We start from the raw sequence: 18490 nt of genomic DNA on the forward strand, positions 1-18490 counted from the left end.
CACCAAACTCATTTCACAGAAATTGCTTTGAAGGTTGTACCATAGCTTTCTTAGAAGGGCTAGAGCAGGCATAGGCAAACTCCGGCCCTCCAGATGTTTGGGACTACAATTCCCATCATCCCTGACCAGTGGTCCTGTTAGCTAGGGATGATGGGAGTTGTAGTCCCAAACATCTGGAGGGCCGGAGTTTGCCTATGCCTGGGCTAGAGACTTACTATTTTTAAAAAATGAAAGCTCAGAATCTTTGGCACCTGCTCAGGGCACTGGTAAGCCTTTGTGGGTGCCATGGGTTGGCAACTCTGGCCTTACATGCTGTTGGTGTGTGAATATTGTCTGTTCTACCTTTGTTGATTGTTTTGAGCTGTGCACATTAAGGTTAGTGAGGTAGCGAATAACTTTGGGATTTTGTTTTTAAGCTTCTTGGGTAAATGAAATTTGTTTAGCTAGCATGTGTGGAAAAAATGTAGTTTAGGGATGAAGGTTGTTTTATTGTAGAAAAGCACACGTGTGTGTGTGTGTGTGTGTGTGTGTGAAAATGTGAGTCTCCTTTCAATGGCTAGATTTGTTATTCTGCTAGTAGTCAAGGTGCTGTGTAACCTCCAGGAATCGTAGCCGTGAATACTGGTGGTTCGTAGTATTCTGGAGTAATCTAGAACCATTTGGTTGGCCTGGTGGGAAGCAGATTTAGGTGGATCTGGGCAGATTCTTCTTATATTTTTTACCTCAAACCTGTGCCAAGAAAAACACCTATTAAGTTGCCCATCATATTTTGACAGGGGTGGAATCGACACGTATTTGAAAAACGCTGTGAAAATGCTTTTTAAAAAAAACATTTTGAAAAATACATTGAATTTTGCATAGCTCAGTCTCTCCATCTAGTGTCACATTTGTATATTGCACTTTACAACACATTTAAAACCTTTTATTTGCAGTTCTGTAGCTGAGCCCAGGATGCCTGTCGCGTGATGAGCTGTAGTGCAAAGCGAATCAATGTAAGAAAGCAGAAAACATTTTGTCAAACGGTTAAATGGCGACAATATCAAAACAAACTCTCATTGAAGTTAAAAGTGGCATCATTACAAAATGTTGGTAGTGACCCTATGTTGATTTTCCTAGATGCCTGTGCTTTTGAAATGTGTTAGGCAAATGCAATCCCATCCAGGTTTACTCAGAAGTGAGTACCACTAAGTTCTGCAGAGTTTACTCCCAAATAAGTGTGGGATTGCAACATGGGTAAATCTTTTCCTGGCACCCGTATCAAGTTTACTTCCTGGTTTTCAGTTTTTGTTGTTACTTCGATGCTGTCCTGTCCTGTGTTCGTACTAACTAGGTAGCTAATGTTAAGTTTGCATTTTTGTAGTCTGGGAAAGGCAAACAAAAGTTAAATAGGCGTTGCTAGTTAAAGATGTATTGGGAGACTTGCGATAAGTGAAACAGCATCTTTTCCACACTTGACCCAGTTTATCGAAGTAGGCTCTGTATCTTTTGAGTCTGCAGCATGGATTACAATAAAAATTAATTAGAATATGTCATTTTTGTCTGAGACTGTTTGCTAGCTCAATTTAGGAACCGATGCACATTTATTAAAATGAATAATCCAGGACATGTTGAAGATTATGAAAGATTTCTTATTCCTTTTTGCCCCAGATCAAAACCCAATGTGTTGCTAAAGAGATTATTCCAAGGACTTATGTTTAAATAACTAGTCAGCATGCTAAAATGATGGATGTGATTACAGATCTTGATGGAAGGAAACCTTGCAAGCAGCAGACAATTCCTTGATTTGTTTTATTTATTTACTTACTTAAAATAACACTCCTTCAACGAAGTTTTGCATAAAGGTGGCTATCTTAGTGTAACATTCTAACGGAGGACATTTGCTCCATAGTAAGTGATTTTAGGATTGCAATTTTAGTTCACAACCAGGTTGATTTTCCTGGGTCAAATAAGTGGTGCACAAGATCATTATATCCTTATTGATTATCTGAATTGCTCTGTGCCCTAGGATTATGGGGTGGGGGAGAAAATAGAAGGAAAGAGGATTAGGAAATGGGGTTATAGAAGCAGCCATAAGATCAAAATTAACCCTGTTGCACTTACATCCCCAGGGATATTATGAAGAAGAATTATTGGGGCTGATTATGTTCAGTGCTTGTTTTGGAACAAATAAGGGGGCAGGATGAACTGTCCCAGTGAAAATTGTCTTGCCTTTCTAGGCCATGCATCTGGAACATAAAAGCCTCCCTCCCCTCCGGTATGTACTTTAAATGCAAATTTGGATTTACTTTCTTTTTGAAGGCAGCTCAGTGTCTTACGTGGTAGCTGCTCAGACTGGAGCAGGGGTAGGCAACCTAAGGCTGGAGGTCCGGGAATCGGCGTGTTTTTACATGAGTAGAATGTGTCCTTTTATTCAAAATGCATCACTGGGTTATTTGTGGGGCCTGCCTGGTGTTTCTACATGAGTAGAATGTGTTCTTTTATTTAAAATGCATCTCTGGGTTATTTGTGGGGCATTGGAATTTGTTCGTATTTCCCCCCCCCCCAATATAGTCCAGCCCACCACATGGTCTGAGGAACGGTGGACCGGCCCACGGCTGAAAAAGGTTGCTGGCCTCTGGAGTAGAGGGATCCCTGAGGTAGCAGCAGGCATGTAACACTAAAGAGCGACAGCATTGGTTGCCTTTTTTTGTGGGTTCAACCCCTGCTGTTTTACTGTACCTCCTGAAAGGCGACTGGAACTGCTAAAGCTGTCCGTGTGCGACATCCGTTTAGCAAGCAGTCTGAGCAGTGGATAGTGTGCCATTTAGGAAAAGGGCATACATGGAAAGATCTCTAGTCTTCCTCTCCTGTTTCTGATCACATGTGCAGCTGATCTATCTGGAGCATCTCTTTCTCTAGTTATTAAGAGGTATACAGATGTATCCACACAATGTTCAGAAAATACACTCCTGGTGTGTTTTTGCTTTTTCTTCTTTTCTTTTGGAGTTGGTGACTAGGCAACCTTTCAAAATTTGCCATGCTTTTTAAATAAAAAAATCGTTTAAATTGGATTTTGTGTGTGTGTTACAAATCAAACAGATAAGTGAGGAACGGTACATCTATTGTCTCCACTTTCAATTTATAGTCTTGTTTTACAGTATGGTGAGAGACCTTTTTGTCATAGGCATCTTGCAGTTGGGGAGGGGGGATACTGTTCTATTGCCTGTTCATAGTGTCAGCATCACAGGGGTTAGGTCCTTTGTTTGTGTATTTATTTTTATTGATGAGGTTAGCGGTTCCCAAGCTTGGTTGGTTGTGTTTAGTTGATTGTGGTTTGGCTTATTTGTGTGAAGGCGGGCTAGGTTGTTGGGTCAGGTGAGCCATATTGATTTGTATGCTGTTGGAGGGGACAGGCCATTGTCCTGTTGTGCTGTGGATGTAATACAGGGGAGCCATACTAGGGTGAAGGCATCCTCCATAGCTTGTCCCTGTGCTGCTTTGAGTTTGTTGGTGAACTTTTCTAGTAGGGTGGTTTCCCATACATTTTGGTACCAGTGGCGTATGTACGCTCCTGATAGGCCCTTCCAGTGTCTAGTTATGATACTTCCTAGCAGTTGAGAGTGACTTATGCACTCATGTGCATTGTTGTCCAGGAAGATACTTAATAGGGCGAGTTCTGGAGTTGCTTCTATTAGCTGTTTTGTTATTTTGGAAATTTCCTGCAGCACTGATATCCAGAAGGGTCGGACTTTCGGGTATTCCCACCACATGTAGAGAGGTACGTGCCAATTGTGGTGCCACCTCTCCAGCATTTAGATGAAGTTCCTGGGTGTATCTGTGCCAGTTTCCGTGGTGTTAGTGAGTTCTCTTCTTTTGAATGGCGGTTTAGACCATTGGGTATGGTTTAATTCATGTCCTGCTCCCATTGGTTCTAATTGTGGTAAGGGGGTCTGTAGTATCTTGTGGTAAGGGGGTCTGTAGTATCTTGTAGTATTTAAAAACTGTTGTTGTTTTTTTACCCTGCCTCCCCCTCCCCACTGAAATCAATTCTGCCCTTGAAAAAAATGAACAGACACCCCCCCTGGGAGTGAAACTTGATGCTGCAATATTGGATGTTCAGCACTGATGAGGCAGATCTTGTTTAAAGCATATATATATATTTACAGTAGTTGGAATATTGATATTTATTTTTGCAATGCCTTGGATAAAAACACTTTAAACAATGTTGAGTACAGATGTTATTCTCATAGAAACTTCTTATTTCAAAACAAGTATATTTCAATTTCCCACAAAAGTTAAAACTGCATGCAGAGATATGGTTACTCACTTAGGATGCATGGGATAATATATCAGAAGTTGTTGTTTTTTTTGTTAAAATTAAAAACAGGTACTGTACTACATCATTTTAACAATGCAATTACACAGAACTAGAAAACTGACTTTGTAGTAAAATATAAAAATCTACAATTATAAATATAAATTTGGTCCATGGAATCCACTCTAGAAATATTTACAGTAAGTATCAGCTATTCTAAATGCCTACCAAAAGTTTTAAAATGTTGAATATTACAGAGAAGAGAATTATATTTACATTCTACCATATTAAAAGTTAGATTTCTAGCAAATGTAAGGAATCCTATAAATAACAGCAAGTAAATGGGATACTGAAACATGACATTTGTTGCTAGGAACCTTAGCATCTATAGTTATGATTTAAAAAATAATAATTTAAAATAAAAACAAAGACATTAGAAACTATTACTGTAAAAGAGACCACAGTTTCATTCTTAGAAACACAGTATATAGTTCAGTCAAATTAGTCCAAACATAACAAAATGCATTACAATGAGTCTTTCAAAAAGGCACACATAGTTAATGATATAAGTTCAGTAATAGAGCCATTTGTAACAACAGTTTCTTTTGAACAAGGGAAATAAAAAGATTATCGAATAGCTGGAAGTTTCTTCCAACCCCACCTCACCCTCCCTGCCCCCACACAATTTTTAAAAATTAAAAGCAACAGTAGTGAAATTTCCAGCTCTTGGTAACCATTGCCATGTTATGTTCATAGTCAAACTAAAGATTCCAAGCTTTCCGCTGCGTTGCCATCTGGTAAAGCGGAACCATTACTGTCTATAGATAATGAAGGGTTCTCTTCTTGCCTCGAGCTAACAAGACTGAGAATAGTTTTGTAGAGAAACTGATACTGGTCCTAAAAGGGGGTGGGGTAAAGTAGAAGGTTAGTGTGGTTGGTCCGAGCGGTAAGAATCACACCCCCACACCCTATTTGCAAGCTCAGCTGATGAGTGGTGGTCTTATTGTAGCCAAAATAGGGTGAACATAACAAAAGCCTGCTGGATCAGGCCAGTATTCTGCTCTCACATTGGCCAGCTTGTGTGGGAAACCCCTAAGCAGGTCCTGAGTACAGTTGTACCTTGGCTCCGCAAACCCGGGAGTGTTCTGGTTTGCGAAGTTCTTTGGAACCTGAACGTCCGATGTGGCTTCCATGGCTTCCGGTTGGCTGCAGGAGCTTCCTGCAGCCAATCGGAAGCTGCACCTTGGTTTCCAAAGTCGAACGGACTTCCGGATCAGATTCCATTTGCCTTCCGAGGAACCACTGTACAGTACATGACAACTCTCCCCCCTGAGGTTTCCAGCAACTGGCATTCATAAACCTATTGTCTGTGAGAGATATTTGGGTGCTCGGGGAATCCCAAATATTGCATAAATGTTTGCACACACAAAACCTTTATGGAAAGCCTTTTTAGATGATGCCTCAGTTATGCAATTCCTTCTCATCTGAGATATGACTGGCAGAAACTCCTTACGAATTTTGAACAGGCCCTTGCTAGATATTAGTCTCTGATGCCAGATATTTTATTCCTGCTGCTTTACTAGACATGTTGTATTTTAACCTCTGTGTAACTCACTCTGGATTGCTATGGCAAGGAAGAGTGGTTTAAGAATTTTCCCCTGAATTAGAAGGGCATGGGGACTTTAAAATACCTTTCCGAGTCATTAAATGCTATACTGGAAGGATGGCTAGCAAAGCAAAATAAGATGGTAGCTGCTGAAGTATATACCCAACCTTTATGTAATTCTTCATATTACCCAAGGAATTATGTAACACTCAATTACCACAGCTTTAACCCTATTTTTTTTTAATAGAGCCATTATGTGGTGGTTGGAGTGTTGAACTAGGGCTTAGGAGACCAGGGTTTGAATCCTAGCTTAGCTATGAAGCTTGCTGAGTTGGGTCAATCAAAATCTCTCAGCCTAAACTACCTCAGAGTTTTCGTGGGGATAAAATATGGAAAAAAGAACTGCGTACCCCACACCCATGGGCTCTTTGGAGGAGAGGTGGGATATAAATGTAATACAGTGGTAAGTAAAAAATAAAAAGCATATATAGTGGTACCTCTACTTACAAATGTTTCTACTTACGAATAGATCTCCGTCCGCCATCGTGGATGCGGTTTAGATAGGATTTTTTCTACTTACGAATTTTTAGATAGGGTTGCTTCGACTTACAATTTTTTTCTCCCAATGCATTCCTATGGGATTCGACTTACAATTTTTTTCTACTTACAAATGTGTGCTCGGAACGCATTAAATTTGTAAGTAGAGGTACCACTGTAATGTGATTCTTTCCTTGATGGGAATTTCATAACACGTAAGAAAATGGTGCCAGATATTTATATATTTACTTACAATGTCTGTGAAGACTCCAGGCCTCATCAGATTTATCATCTTAGCTACGTGATAAACATCCACACAGTTTTCATTTTCTAGCTGATGCATTAGCGTCGTTAATGCACAGAAGGTACCCGCTGTCACTCCTCCATGCCTTTGAGGGTAAAAAAAAAATACAAAATACACATGCAGAAAGAGTCATTTTCTACTCTTAAAGTAAGCGACTTGATTTATTTCCTAAACAATGGTGCAAATCTGACCACTAAAACATGTTAATTTATAAATAAGAGTATTTATATTGTTTCATTCTTACCACCGCTGTTTGCATCTATTTGTCGTAATGTATACATTTTGCACACCTTCCTTTTTTTTTACCTAGAGAGGGAATGTCTTTCAATATTCCCCATACAAGGTCTTATGACCAGCAGTGATGAAATGTGTCTATTGGAGCCCAGAAGACTTCTGGATCTGAGCCAGGAAGGCATGGTTAACATCATGCTGAGTATACCTGTATAGTTTTATAAAGAATATAACATTTGGGTGTTTCTGTCACCCAAAAATACAGGTTTGGTAAATCTGCAGTTGCTGTGTGAAACACACACACAGATACAGTGCTACCTTGGGTTACGGACTCCGCTAACCGAGAAGTAGTACCTCGGGTTAAGAACTTTCCCTCAGGATGAGAACAGAAATTGCGCAGCGGCGGAAGGCCCCATTAGCTAAAGTGGTACCTCAGGTTAAGAATGGTTTCAGGCTAAGAACAGACCTCTGGAACGAATTAAGTTCGTAACCAGAGGTACCGCTGTAATAGGATTTCAGCAACTGCAGCAGGTCAATACTTACTCATCATGCACAATCATGGGTCCATCTCTGTTAGAAGTTTCTTCTTTGATGACATTTATGAGTTCAAATGTTTTACTAATAGGACTGTCTGGATTTGGCCATTTTGGACACTGAAAATGCCTCACTTCAAGCACATAATCATCCTAAATAGGAAAAAAAGAAGACACAGAATTCATACCTTCAACTGATTTGTGTATTTATTGATAAAAAGGCATGTATTGAGCCAGCTGCCACATATTCATCTTTCAGCTCTCATGGTCTTATGCTTTCAAAGATGTCAATCTGTGTGTCTGCTCATGGGTTCCCCTCTCCCTCACCTGTAAAAAAAGAGGTTGTGGGGGAGGGGAATTGCCATGAGGAGAATGGATTCTTTTTATTTCTCAGTTTGTTTGGACTGATAATCCAAATTAAGGAATATGTATCTTCATCATGGCATAATCCTGAATAGCAAAGTTGCTGGCAATATAATCCTTGGAAGGGCTCAAGACTAACAGATGGGTGGTGTCCATAGTCTTATTGTGCCTTTTGCAGTTACAATAATACAGAGATAAAAGCCAATCTGACAGGTTAGGAATATTAACTTTTTCATCATAGGATTATTATTTTATTAGCAGAAACCTCTATAGCATGTTTTATATACATGCACCTTACTGAAAAATTGTTTGGGTGTGTGTGTTTTTTGGTTTGCTTACTTTTTTGTGGGGGAAAATTAACTCTGCAATTTATTATGGGGTATGTTTTTTAGTTAGCAATTCAGATCACAGTAGTCTCCAGCTATAAGGCATGGTATCAAGAGTACCTGTGTAGCTTCTAAAATGAAATCCTGGATTATAAGCTTCTCTTCATTTGATAAGCATTTGTGTTCTTCAGAAATCAGGCTGACTTTAAAGCTCTCACAATTTATAGGGTCTTCTTTGCTTGGCCAGTATACAAATTCATCTTCAGCCTGCTAAAAGAAAAAGAAACACTTCTAAACAGTGCTATTTTTCTAGAAAAGAGATGCTCGAACTCACCATGAACACCTCCTTGTTGGTGGGAAAAACCATGCTTCTAAACAAACTCCAAATTAGTTATAAACTAAAGCTATATCCAGTTTTGTGAAGCAAATAAAAAATAAAAAATACATAGTGCTAATGATGTGTAGGCCTTACTTAAACTTAACTGAAATTATTAAACATGCAAGTAATGTTATGCTAAAACCATGGTCTTCCTGTTTCTTCGCAAAACTACCCACTTCATTTTTTTTTAATCAAGTCATACTTACATGCGAAGGAATGACTTTCCAGTCCATAGCTATTCCTATGGATACCCAGAACACACACAGTTTAGGTCTAAAGTCTTCAGAATTCCTACATTTTAATGCTGGTTCCTTCTTAGAATTATCACTGCTTTGAAAATATTCTCACAGCACACAAATTAAATCACTAATCACCAACTACCTCTTTATTTTATTTTCATATTCTTAATGTTGAAATAATTACTTGGTGAATGGTAACTATAAGAAAAGATGAAATCTCACGTTCTATGTTTCTTGCTGAAGTATTTAATTCTTTAATATAGTCTTACCATATTCTGACTATCTGGAAGCATGACAATTATCTGAGCATTGTGGTCCCATATCATTCTCCAGAAATCTTTGATAGTATGTAGTAGAGGATGCTGAGTAATAATGTATTCATTACTTTGATAATAACCCTGCAAAACAAACACATTCAGCGAGGTTACCCTGTTCCTATTAAGAAATAATAAATAAATAATAGTAATAATAGTAATAATAAACCAGTCTACTTCTCACAAATACAAGATGAGGTTTAAACCCGTGCAGGGTTTTTCCACATCAGTTCTACACATAGAAAGTTCTGAGTTCTTCTCCTCATGGCATCATCCTAGGACATAGCTAGAATTTTAGCCTAGTTACCAACTTGTTTTTATATATTTGTTTGTTTAGCTTCCTAGGAGCCCTTTCATCTTACAGGTGACATATAAATAAATATTACTCCTCTGCAAATAGAAGGCACTCATTTTATTATGCAAGCTGGCCATAGCCTTCATTTCACTAGCTTAGTTTAGAAGCTGTTTTTCTTACGCTAACAAATATTCACAGGTTTTAATTCTTTAGCAGATGGAAAGCTAATCTTACTTAGCTGCACTACAGGCAAGTGGAACTGGCTAGCACAACAGAAGCATTGGTTCTAGATTGAATGTTCCTCCTTACTTTCATAAATTTCTACACTTAGAAAACCATATGCAAAATTGAGGAGTTATAGATTAACGATGCCCCTGATATGCTCAATCTCTTTCTTTTTGGAGCTTTGGTGGCATTGATAATGGTTGGCTAGCATAGCAACGCTAAAGAATTATGTCAGAACTAGAAATTAGTGCAATTAGCAGGACACAGGGGTAGCCATAGTTAACATAAAAATGCTCCCAACTGTTTTTGGTATCTTCTACTTGTGCGTGCACATGTCCACACTCGAGCCATGTGCAGAGTGCAATCACCTAAGCGTTCTCCAGGAAGCTGGCAAATATACGCAGATGATTTCAAATTACAGTATAATTTAGGAAGAAACTCTCTCACCATAATATAGGAAGCGTTGATGTAGTCTGTGCCTTCACCAGACAAGGATGAAATGCCAACTCTAGATCTTTCCACTGTAAAACAAATGCGAGAGTCATTTTACTTTCTCTAGCATACATGCAAATTCCTGCTATTTGTACAGATTCTGTATTTCTTCAAATCAAGAGATCTGGGAGAACCACTGATTTAATGCTAAGGGAGTGCCATTACCCATTACCCAGCTGCTCTGCCATTATGTAGGAAGGGGAAATGCCAGAGGTCTTTTCTCCCTTCTGCCTGGGCAATGATGAAAGGCAAAGGACCCATGCAAATTATCCTGCTCTTGTTTGTAGGCTTTCAATCTTACAGCAGTGGCACAGTATGAAGCGATGGGAAAACAGCTCCTGCGCCACTCCAGAAATTTATGGACCTTAGTTTTAGCGGGACTGTTCTTTCTGGTCCATCAGGATTATGCAAAGTCCCATGCAACGCCATTCATGTGGAACTGTTCCCCAATGATTGTGACTATTGGAATCACACTGTCACAAGCTATGAACAAAGAGGCTTTATGGTGACTTACATTACATTGTCTGAGCTGTATAGGAAGCAAATTCTCAAAAACAACTTGCCATATGGTGCTACACCCACACAATGTTTTCCCTCAGCCACCAACGCATCAGGCTGCACGCTGAATCAGGTCTAGGCAAACTTATAAAATGTGGAACTACACCATAATTAATCTGGGTCACCAAGCAGCATGTCACTCATTCAGCTACAGAGATCAAAAGGTAGAAGCTGCAACAAAGCAATATTTATTCCCTCTGAAGTTCTCAATGCCATTTATGGATGGTCACTGTGCCATATAGGATATTAGGCTTAAGTGGCTTATTGGTTTAATTTTGTAGTCAAACTCAAGGTATCCTCAACAAACCTACCAGGAATTATGGATGAGGTCCTGTTCTTTTCTCTGTTACACTGCTTCAGTGCAGTAGAATAATCACACTGCTGTATATTAGATTGGCTCAGAAGCTGAAGACGAAATGAAGAAAAAGAACACAGTTTTGGGTTGTGTGAATCACAAGAAATATACATGCAAGTGTGGTTCAGGCCAGGACTACATATGTTTATTAGGCTACAGTGACCAATGACCCCAGCTCTCCTACCAGCTTATAGGATTACTTATAATTAGTTATGTGGTGGCTGAATTTGCAGTATATTTATGGAACTTTTAGAATCACGTATTTGTTTTCAACATGCTGCAATGATTATACAATAATTAAAATTAGTTATAAAACCCTCCAAAAACAGATCAACACATCCTAAAACCAACACATCCTAATAGATTTCAGTCATCAAATGCCTTGGAATCCCATTAAAATGGGACATGGCATGGCTCCAGGGGAATAGAATTCCATAGGGATGGATCCATCACTGAAAAGGTCCACTCCCACATCACTAACCAGCATACAACAGCCACTAGTGAGAGAGAAGGGTCTTCCCCCTCAGACAGATCATATAAGAAGTGTTTTGATAAATACTTGCATCCCTGGCCATGCAGAACATAGGTGTTCTATGGCATGATGCAGATGCTGAATTCTACACTAGCAGCAGTTTCTGGCCAGTCTTTCAGAGGAAAAACAGCACAAAACACATTTAAAAAGTAAAGGTAAATGTACCCCTGGCCATTACTGTAGGTCCAGTTGCGGACGACTTTGAGCACCCCGTCGCGGGGATTCGAACTGCCGATCGGCAAGCCCTAGGCTCTGTTGTTTAGACCACAGCGCCACCCGCGTCCCCTACAAAGAGCATTACAGTATTCCAAATAGGAGGCTACCAGAGTGTGCAGTACTGTGGCCAGGCTCTTCCAGTCCAGGAATGGCCATAGATGGGGCACAAGTCATAGCTGGACTCCTTGCCAAAGAAACTGCCTGGGGGGGTCAAGTGGCAGCGCTGAATCTAGAACAAGACTATGAACCTGCTCCTTCAAAGGTGAGTTTTAGCTTCAGGCTGTTGGCCATCATCGAACTCATTAAAACAGCCCTATGATTCAAATGCTATATAGACATTTTTGTGCAGCATCGGTTGCCCTGAATCCTTGAAATCAAAGGGATCTCACCTTGAATTGTTTCTCTAATCTTGTATTTCCCATTGGTCCAGGTATCAAGAGTGAATTAACATAAGCATGGATGTGGCTTTCAGGTACTTCTGTTTCTTTGCTAAGTATGGCCTCCACAAGTGCATCATGAATAAAGACATACTGTTCCTATTTTTTTTAAAAAAAGAGTAAAGACATTAACGAATCATTTCAGTTGTATTATTAGTTTATTATTGCAGACCAAAAGCCAATTACCTTTGCCTGTGTATGGTACAGGTTAACCACCAAAACCAGAATAGATCTTGCTAAGGATGTACAAATATCCAAAAGGCAGAAACCTGTCATCCCCATGATACAAATATCATCATGTTATTTGTATGCTGCCTTTCCACAGTTAAAAACAATGCTCAAGGTGGCTTACAACATGACAAGATTTACATAATTACAACCATAGCAAAGTAATCATAAAAAATAAATAAAACATAAAAAACTACATAACCAAACTGAACAATTTCCACATAAAAATAAAAGTACAAAGAATTAATATTAACAACAGCAGCAAAAACTTCCCCCCCCAAATACCCCCGTCCTTGCTGGGCCACAGCAGCAGCAGCGGTCTTTAAGAAGCCTGTCAGGCCCCACCCTAAGCCAGGTGGAGAGCAGGCAAGGAGCAGGACCCTGAGGCTCTCAGCAGTTATACAAATTTCTAAACTATTTGTACACAAGTATTAATAATTATGCTAATCCTTTCCATTCTATGATTCTGTGCTGAGATTCCTGCATTGCAGGTGGTTGGACTAGATGCATCTCGGGAGTCTGTTCCAACCCTACAATTCTTTGATTCTATTTGAAAAGCATCTTCTCTGAAGATTCTGCAGTTTGATCCACTCCCAGGGTGGATCCGCATGCCAACGTCTCCTATTTCTACTCTCCTAAATTACTATAAAATTCATAAGATGTTTACCGGAAAAGAAATAATGTATGGAAACAATACATTGGCAATTAGAGCTAGAGAACAGTAAACAATTTTTTTAATTGGTCTTTTGGAAGCTGCAGTTTAAATTAGTACCAGAGAGTTCTAGTATGTTTGTTTCTCAATCTGTTTTAAAATTTTGTAAGAGGTTTTGTGACACTAAGAACACACTTTTTCTTACCTCCGTCTGCACCAAATAGTTCCTTTGCGTCCGTATGTGCTTCAGGAATCCAAATATGTTGACAGTCCCTTCATGCTGAATCTGCTGAAGCATACTATCTAATACTATGTATGTGCCCGTCCTTCCAACACCAGCACTGTTAAACATTGGAAACAAAATTAATATATCTGAATTTAAGAAACAGCAAAAGTGCAGCAGCCCAGAGCCATCTTTTCATGGAAACACAGCCAGACATGGATTAAATAAGTTTGGTATTATGTAAAGGTAAAAAAGGTAAAGGACCCCTGGATGTTTAAGTCCAGTCAAAGGTGACTATGGGGTTGTGGCACACTTTCAGGCCAAGGGAGTCGGCGTTTGTCCAGAGACAGCTTTCTAGGTCATGTGGTAAGCATGACTAAACCACTACTGGCACAACGGAATACCATGATGGAAACCAGAGTGCACAGAAACGCCATTTACCTTCTCGTCACAGCAGTACCTATTTATCTACTTGCACTGGTGTGCTTTCAAGCTGCTAGGTTGGCAGGAGCTGGGACAGAGCAACGGGAACTTACTCCATCGCAGGGATTGGAACCGCCAACCTTACGATCTGTAAACCCAAGAGGCTCAGTGGTATGCTTACAAAACTCATACTAGGAAACCATTTTGAACATTATGGTTCAAAGATTGCTTTGTTAAATGTTCTTAATTGAATGAGGAAGCTACCGTCTTGGAAGAGCTACATGCATACATGTGCTTGTAGGAAGCTCTTGATTTGAGACATTATGATAGGTCCAGAAAACATTCATTCAGTTTTGATTCTTGCAAATAATGTGAGCAGTAATTGCTTTGGTAAAAACAACAGACCTGCAATGAACCACAACTGGTCCTACAGCGTGACGTTTAGCATACGATGCCTTTCGGACAAAGGTGAGCACAGGCAAAGTGTATTCAGGAACACCCATATCAGGCCACTGAGTATAGTGATACTGAGAAACTACACGACCACAGGGCCTTCCTTTTTGGGAACCCTAAAACGACAATAATTAGAGAGCAATGCATATTTAAAAAGAAAGAAATACAAACATTACTTTTTAATTGCCCAAACTATGAATTTTCAGATTTATGTTGGGGAAGAGACAGAAAGCCACTGCATCTGATAATGAATATATAAAATGATCTATATAGAGAGGATCAAGACCCGGATGATAGAGAGGAAATTTTATTTCTATACCACCCTTCTGCCACTGTAAAAAATACAGCGAATAGTCAAAACATCTAAAAATTAAGAAACTAGATCATGATATAACAAAGCAGCATAATGAGAGAACTGTAGTAATAATGACAACAATGAATTTATTCATATGCTGCCCATCTGACCAGGTTGCCCCAGTCAATTTGGGTGGCTTCCAACAAATTAAAACACAGTAAGTCATCAGATTGAGGGCACAAGGAGAAGGGGACGACAGAGGACGAGATGGTTGGACAGTGTTCTCGAAGCTACGAACATGAGTTTGACCAAACTGCGGGAGGCAGTGCAAGACAGGAGTGCCTGGCGTGCTATGGTCCATGGGGTCACAAAGAGTCGGACACGACTAAACAACAACAAAGTCATCAGACATTAAAAACTTCCCTATAGAGGTCTGCCTTCAGATGTTTTCTAAAAGTCAGATATTGGTTTATTTCATTGACATTTGATGGGCGTTCCACAGGGTGGGCACGACTACCAAGAAGGCCCTCTGCCTGGTTCCCTGTAACCTCACTTCTTGCAGTGAGGGAACCACCAGAAGCCAAATGTGCAGGCAAATAAATTGGCTGAATATTAACATTGTGAGGGCCCTAAGTTCAGCAACTGAGGTGCTGCCACTAAAAAAGCCCTGTCTTGGTCAATGCACAAGACAGCTCCATAGTAAGTTGCTAATCAGGTGCGGCCCTAGAAAACAATTTCCTGTGAACATCATTATAATATAATGAACTTCTCTGCTTACTTTAAACCCAGAGGCCAATGAGAGTTTTACTGGTAAGTTGACTCCCTTGCAACAAGAAAAAGAATTGTATCTCACAATGGCATACAAAACTTTTTTTATTTCTTCCTGTACCAAAGTTACTATTTAGTACTGCCACTTACCTTTTTCACCTTGGTATTCCTAATAGTAAAATTCCTCACAGTGTAATAGGCAAGTACGTGAATGCTCTTCTGAGTGACTAGAAAGTTTCCATATTCTTCACTACCATCAGCAGGCCAGTATTGGTCACATTTTCTCTGACAGCCAAAGGAATATATAGTGTTAAAACAATGTTTTATCATTCCATACATTAAGTGGGGTGTAATAAAGATGACTGCAATCCTAACTCCATGTAGCTCCAAGTAAGCCCCACTGAATTCAGCTGGACTTGCTCCTGAGTAGAAATGGTTAGGAATACATTGGAAGTATTTTTTAATCAATAATATGGCAAGGAGAGGGGGGGGAACACATTTTTTTTGTCCCCACCAGCTAATCCCAGGTGCCCAGGCTGCTCAGACTTGTTATTTATGTACAAAGAATATGTATATTATTTGCATCCCTGAGTACCATTATTCATGGTATTGAATTGAATCTTGCAGTACAATACTGTGGTTATTTTCTCAGAAATAAGTCCCAATTTGTTCAATGAGAATAATTCTCATGAAAGTGTATAGGTTTACAACCTCAGTGCATTAACTAGATTCACAGAGAGAAATGTGCTATATAAAAGGAAAACAATGTTTATAAAGAATGTTTATACCCTTCCTTTCTCCACCAGGTTAGTTATCATTACAATGACTTCCACATTATGTTCCCAGATCATTCTCCAGAAATCTTCTGCTGTTGATTTCAAAGGCCCTTGAGCTGCAATATATGCTTTTGGTCTGTTGTAGCCCTGTGTAAAAGAAAAGAAAAGTGTCCATTAATATATAGCAGAATAAAAGGGAAAGAACTATCAGTTGATTGCAAGGAAGACATGAAACTAGTCCATAGAGACCCAGTGATATGTCTCCTTGCAGCAGCTTACATAAAGGTAGCTTGTCACTGGAAGAGATTAAGAGCTGTTCAACAGTGAATAAACTCCACAAGAGGTTGGCTCCTTCCTTGGAGGTTTTAAAGCAGAGGTTGGGGGCTATCCTGTATGATCTAGTTTGAGATTCCTGCATTGCAGGGAGTTGAACTAGAAGACCCTCAGGGTCCTTCAAACTCTATATTTTTTTGATTCTATGGTCCTAACATTCATTTCAGGGCTGATGCTAGTGAAACAATGTTCAGGATGTTGTTACAAGTAGGTAGCCGTGTTGGTCTGACGTAGTTGAAACAAAAAATAAATAAATCCTTCCAGTAGCATCTTAGAGACGAACTAAGTTTGTCATAGGTATGAGCTTTCGTGTGCATCTGAAGAAGTGTGCATGTACACGAAAGCTCATACCTATGACAAACTTAGTTGGTCTCTAAGGTGCTACTGGAAGGAATGTTCAGGATGTTACAGGCTGAATTGCAAGGGACTCTTAATGAAATCCAGTGTTCCAGATGCACTGCATAAAGGTGAACAGGTTCAACCATATGACCTTTCACCAGAATCCAGAAACAAACACACCCCTACGGAAGAGGGGGGGCCTGTGGACAACCAGATGTTGGTGATTGGATAGCTCCATTGGTAGAGCATGAGGTTCTTAATCCCAGGGTCATAGGTTCGAGCCCCATGTTGGGTGAATGATTCCTGCATTCTAGGGGGTTGGATTATATGACCCTTGTGGCCCTTCCAACTTTACAATTCTATGATTCTATGGTTGGATTCCAACATCCATCAGCCCTAGGTTGCATGGCCAGTTTCTAGACCCAGTCTTGATCTATTCTACCTAGCCTATAACTTAACAGAACTCCATCATTCGCCACAATCTGGCTTTGCTCTCTTTCGGTTCCAATGGTGGAAAACAAAATGCCCCTCTCATGTGCTGCTGCTACAGCCAAAGTCCTGTTCTACTGGCTTGAAAGAACAACCCTAACACAAGCTCATAGTAAAGGAGGACAGTGAAATAGGAAGATGAACTTACATCGACATAGTTGGCATTAATGTAGTCAGTAACTTTTCCATCCTTGTCTGCAAGTTGTGCAAGTTTAACTCTGCTATGATCATCTGAATTGAGGAAGAACATTGGAATAAACAGCTTTCAGAATAGTGGTTTTCATTCTTTGAAAGTAAACATCCAAAGTTAAAAGTCAACATTGATAGCCGAAGCTACTTCAGTCCCCACATGCTGCCTTCCAACTTACACCCCTCCAGTACAGGAGTGGCACTGCATGTCAGCTTCCTCCTCATTCTCAGTGTTGTACAACTCAACAGATATTTGGGGGGGGGGGTAGAATGAGTTGGTTCTGCCTGTCATTGGCTCTGGTGCGACCCTGCCTTCCACCCTACCAGTTCCAATGGGCACCAGCCACCACTGGGAGGCACATCTGCAATACAGTTGTACCTTGGAAGTCGAAATGAATCCGTTCTAGAAGTCCATTTGACTTCCAAAACATTCGGCTTCCAAAGTGTGGCTTTTGATTGGCTGCAGGAGTTTCCTGCAGTCAATCACAAGCCGTGGAAGCCACGTCAGACATTCAGCTTCCAGAAGAACATTTGAAAACCATTCAATCATCGATCATTCGGGAGCTGAAACTTATGAGTTCTGGGGCGTTTGAGAACCAAGGTACGACTGTATTTGGACAGAAATGAAATTCTGAAAGCCCATCTGGTTGTGACATGTAACTAATTGCCCATGTCTTGGCTGCATTGGGAAAACTGTTTTTCAATATGGTTTTATTCCATTTATTTTGGTTCCATTTTTTCCACCCTTACACAGGCCATATCTGTTATGCGAGGCACATGTGTATGTCCAACTAGCCCACTCATCCCAGAGCAATGCATGCAGAAGATCTTGTTTGGAGCACAAATACTCTGAATGTTTGGCCTTTTGGAAGAGTGGAGCAACTGAATGCATGGGTGAAATTTGCACACAGGCCTCCCATAACAAGCAGGGGTGGACTTGGGTAAACTTTTGTAATATGGCGCCCAATGTGAGCCCAAAATTTGGTGCACCCAAAAAACAGTTCTTCTCAATTATGGATCTTCTCAATTTTTTGTCCCCTCAGCTCAGCACCCTATGTGGGGGAACTGCCCACCCCAGCATTGGCC

General features: G+C 40.1%; 1 protein-coding gene across 3 annotated transcripts in view; it reads right to left on the bottom strand.

The window, feature by feature from the left end:
• Window positions 1–4144: 4144 nt before the first annotated feature.
• The window catches only part of PTPRZ1 (protein tyrosine phosphatase receptor type Z1), a 113181-nt gene continuing 98835 nt past the window's right edge, over window positions 4145–18490 (bottom strand). For 2 of the 3 annotated variants that reach the window (XM_035126983.3, XM_035126981.3), the window contains exons 18-30: window positions 17364–17446; window positions 16067–16201; window positions 15429–15563; window positions 14168–14331; window positions 13322–13457; window positions 12189–12335; window positions 11008–11101; window positions 10094–10167; window positions 9082–9210; window positions 8315–8461; window positions 7516–7658; window positions 6691–6826; window positions 4145–5191 (exon numbers count right to left, since the gene is read on the bottom strand). In XM_035126983.3, the coding sequence (XP_034982874.2) occupies window positions 5051–5191; window positions 6691–6826; window positions 7516–7658; window positions 8315–8461; window positions 9082–9210; window positions 10094–10167; window positions 11008–11101; window positions 12189–12335; window positions 13322–13457; window positions 14168–14331; window positions 15429–15563; window positions 16067–16201; window positions 17364–17446 (1664 nt within the window). In that variant the 3' untranslated portion in view covers window positions 4145–5050. Of the gene's footprint in view, window positions 5192–6690; window positions 6827–7515; window positions 7659–8314; window positions 8465–9081; window positions 9211–10093; window positions 10168–11007; window positions 11102–12188; window positions 12336–13321; window positions 13458–14167; window positions 14332–15428; window positions 15564–16066; window positions 16202–17363; window positions 17447–18490 lie in introns of all 3 variants that reach the window. The other variant, XM_035126980.3, reaches the window with a different exon arrangement.

The sequence above is a fragment of the Zootoca vivipara genome, chromosome 9 (assembly GCF_965207765.1).
Source record: "Zootoca vivipara chromosome 9, rZooViv2.hap1.1, whole genome shotgun sequence".
Taxonomy (NCBI): domain Eukaryota; kingdom Metazoa; phylum Chordata; class Lepidosauria; order Squamata; family Lacertidae; genus Zootoca; species Zootoca vivipara.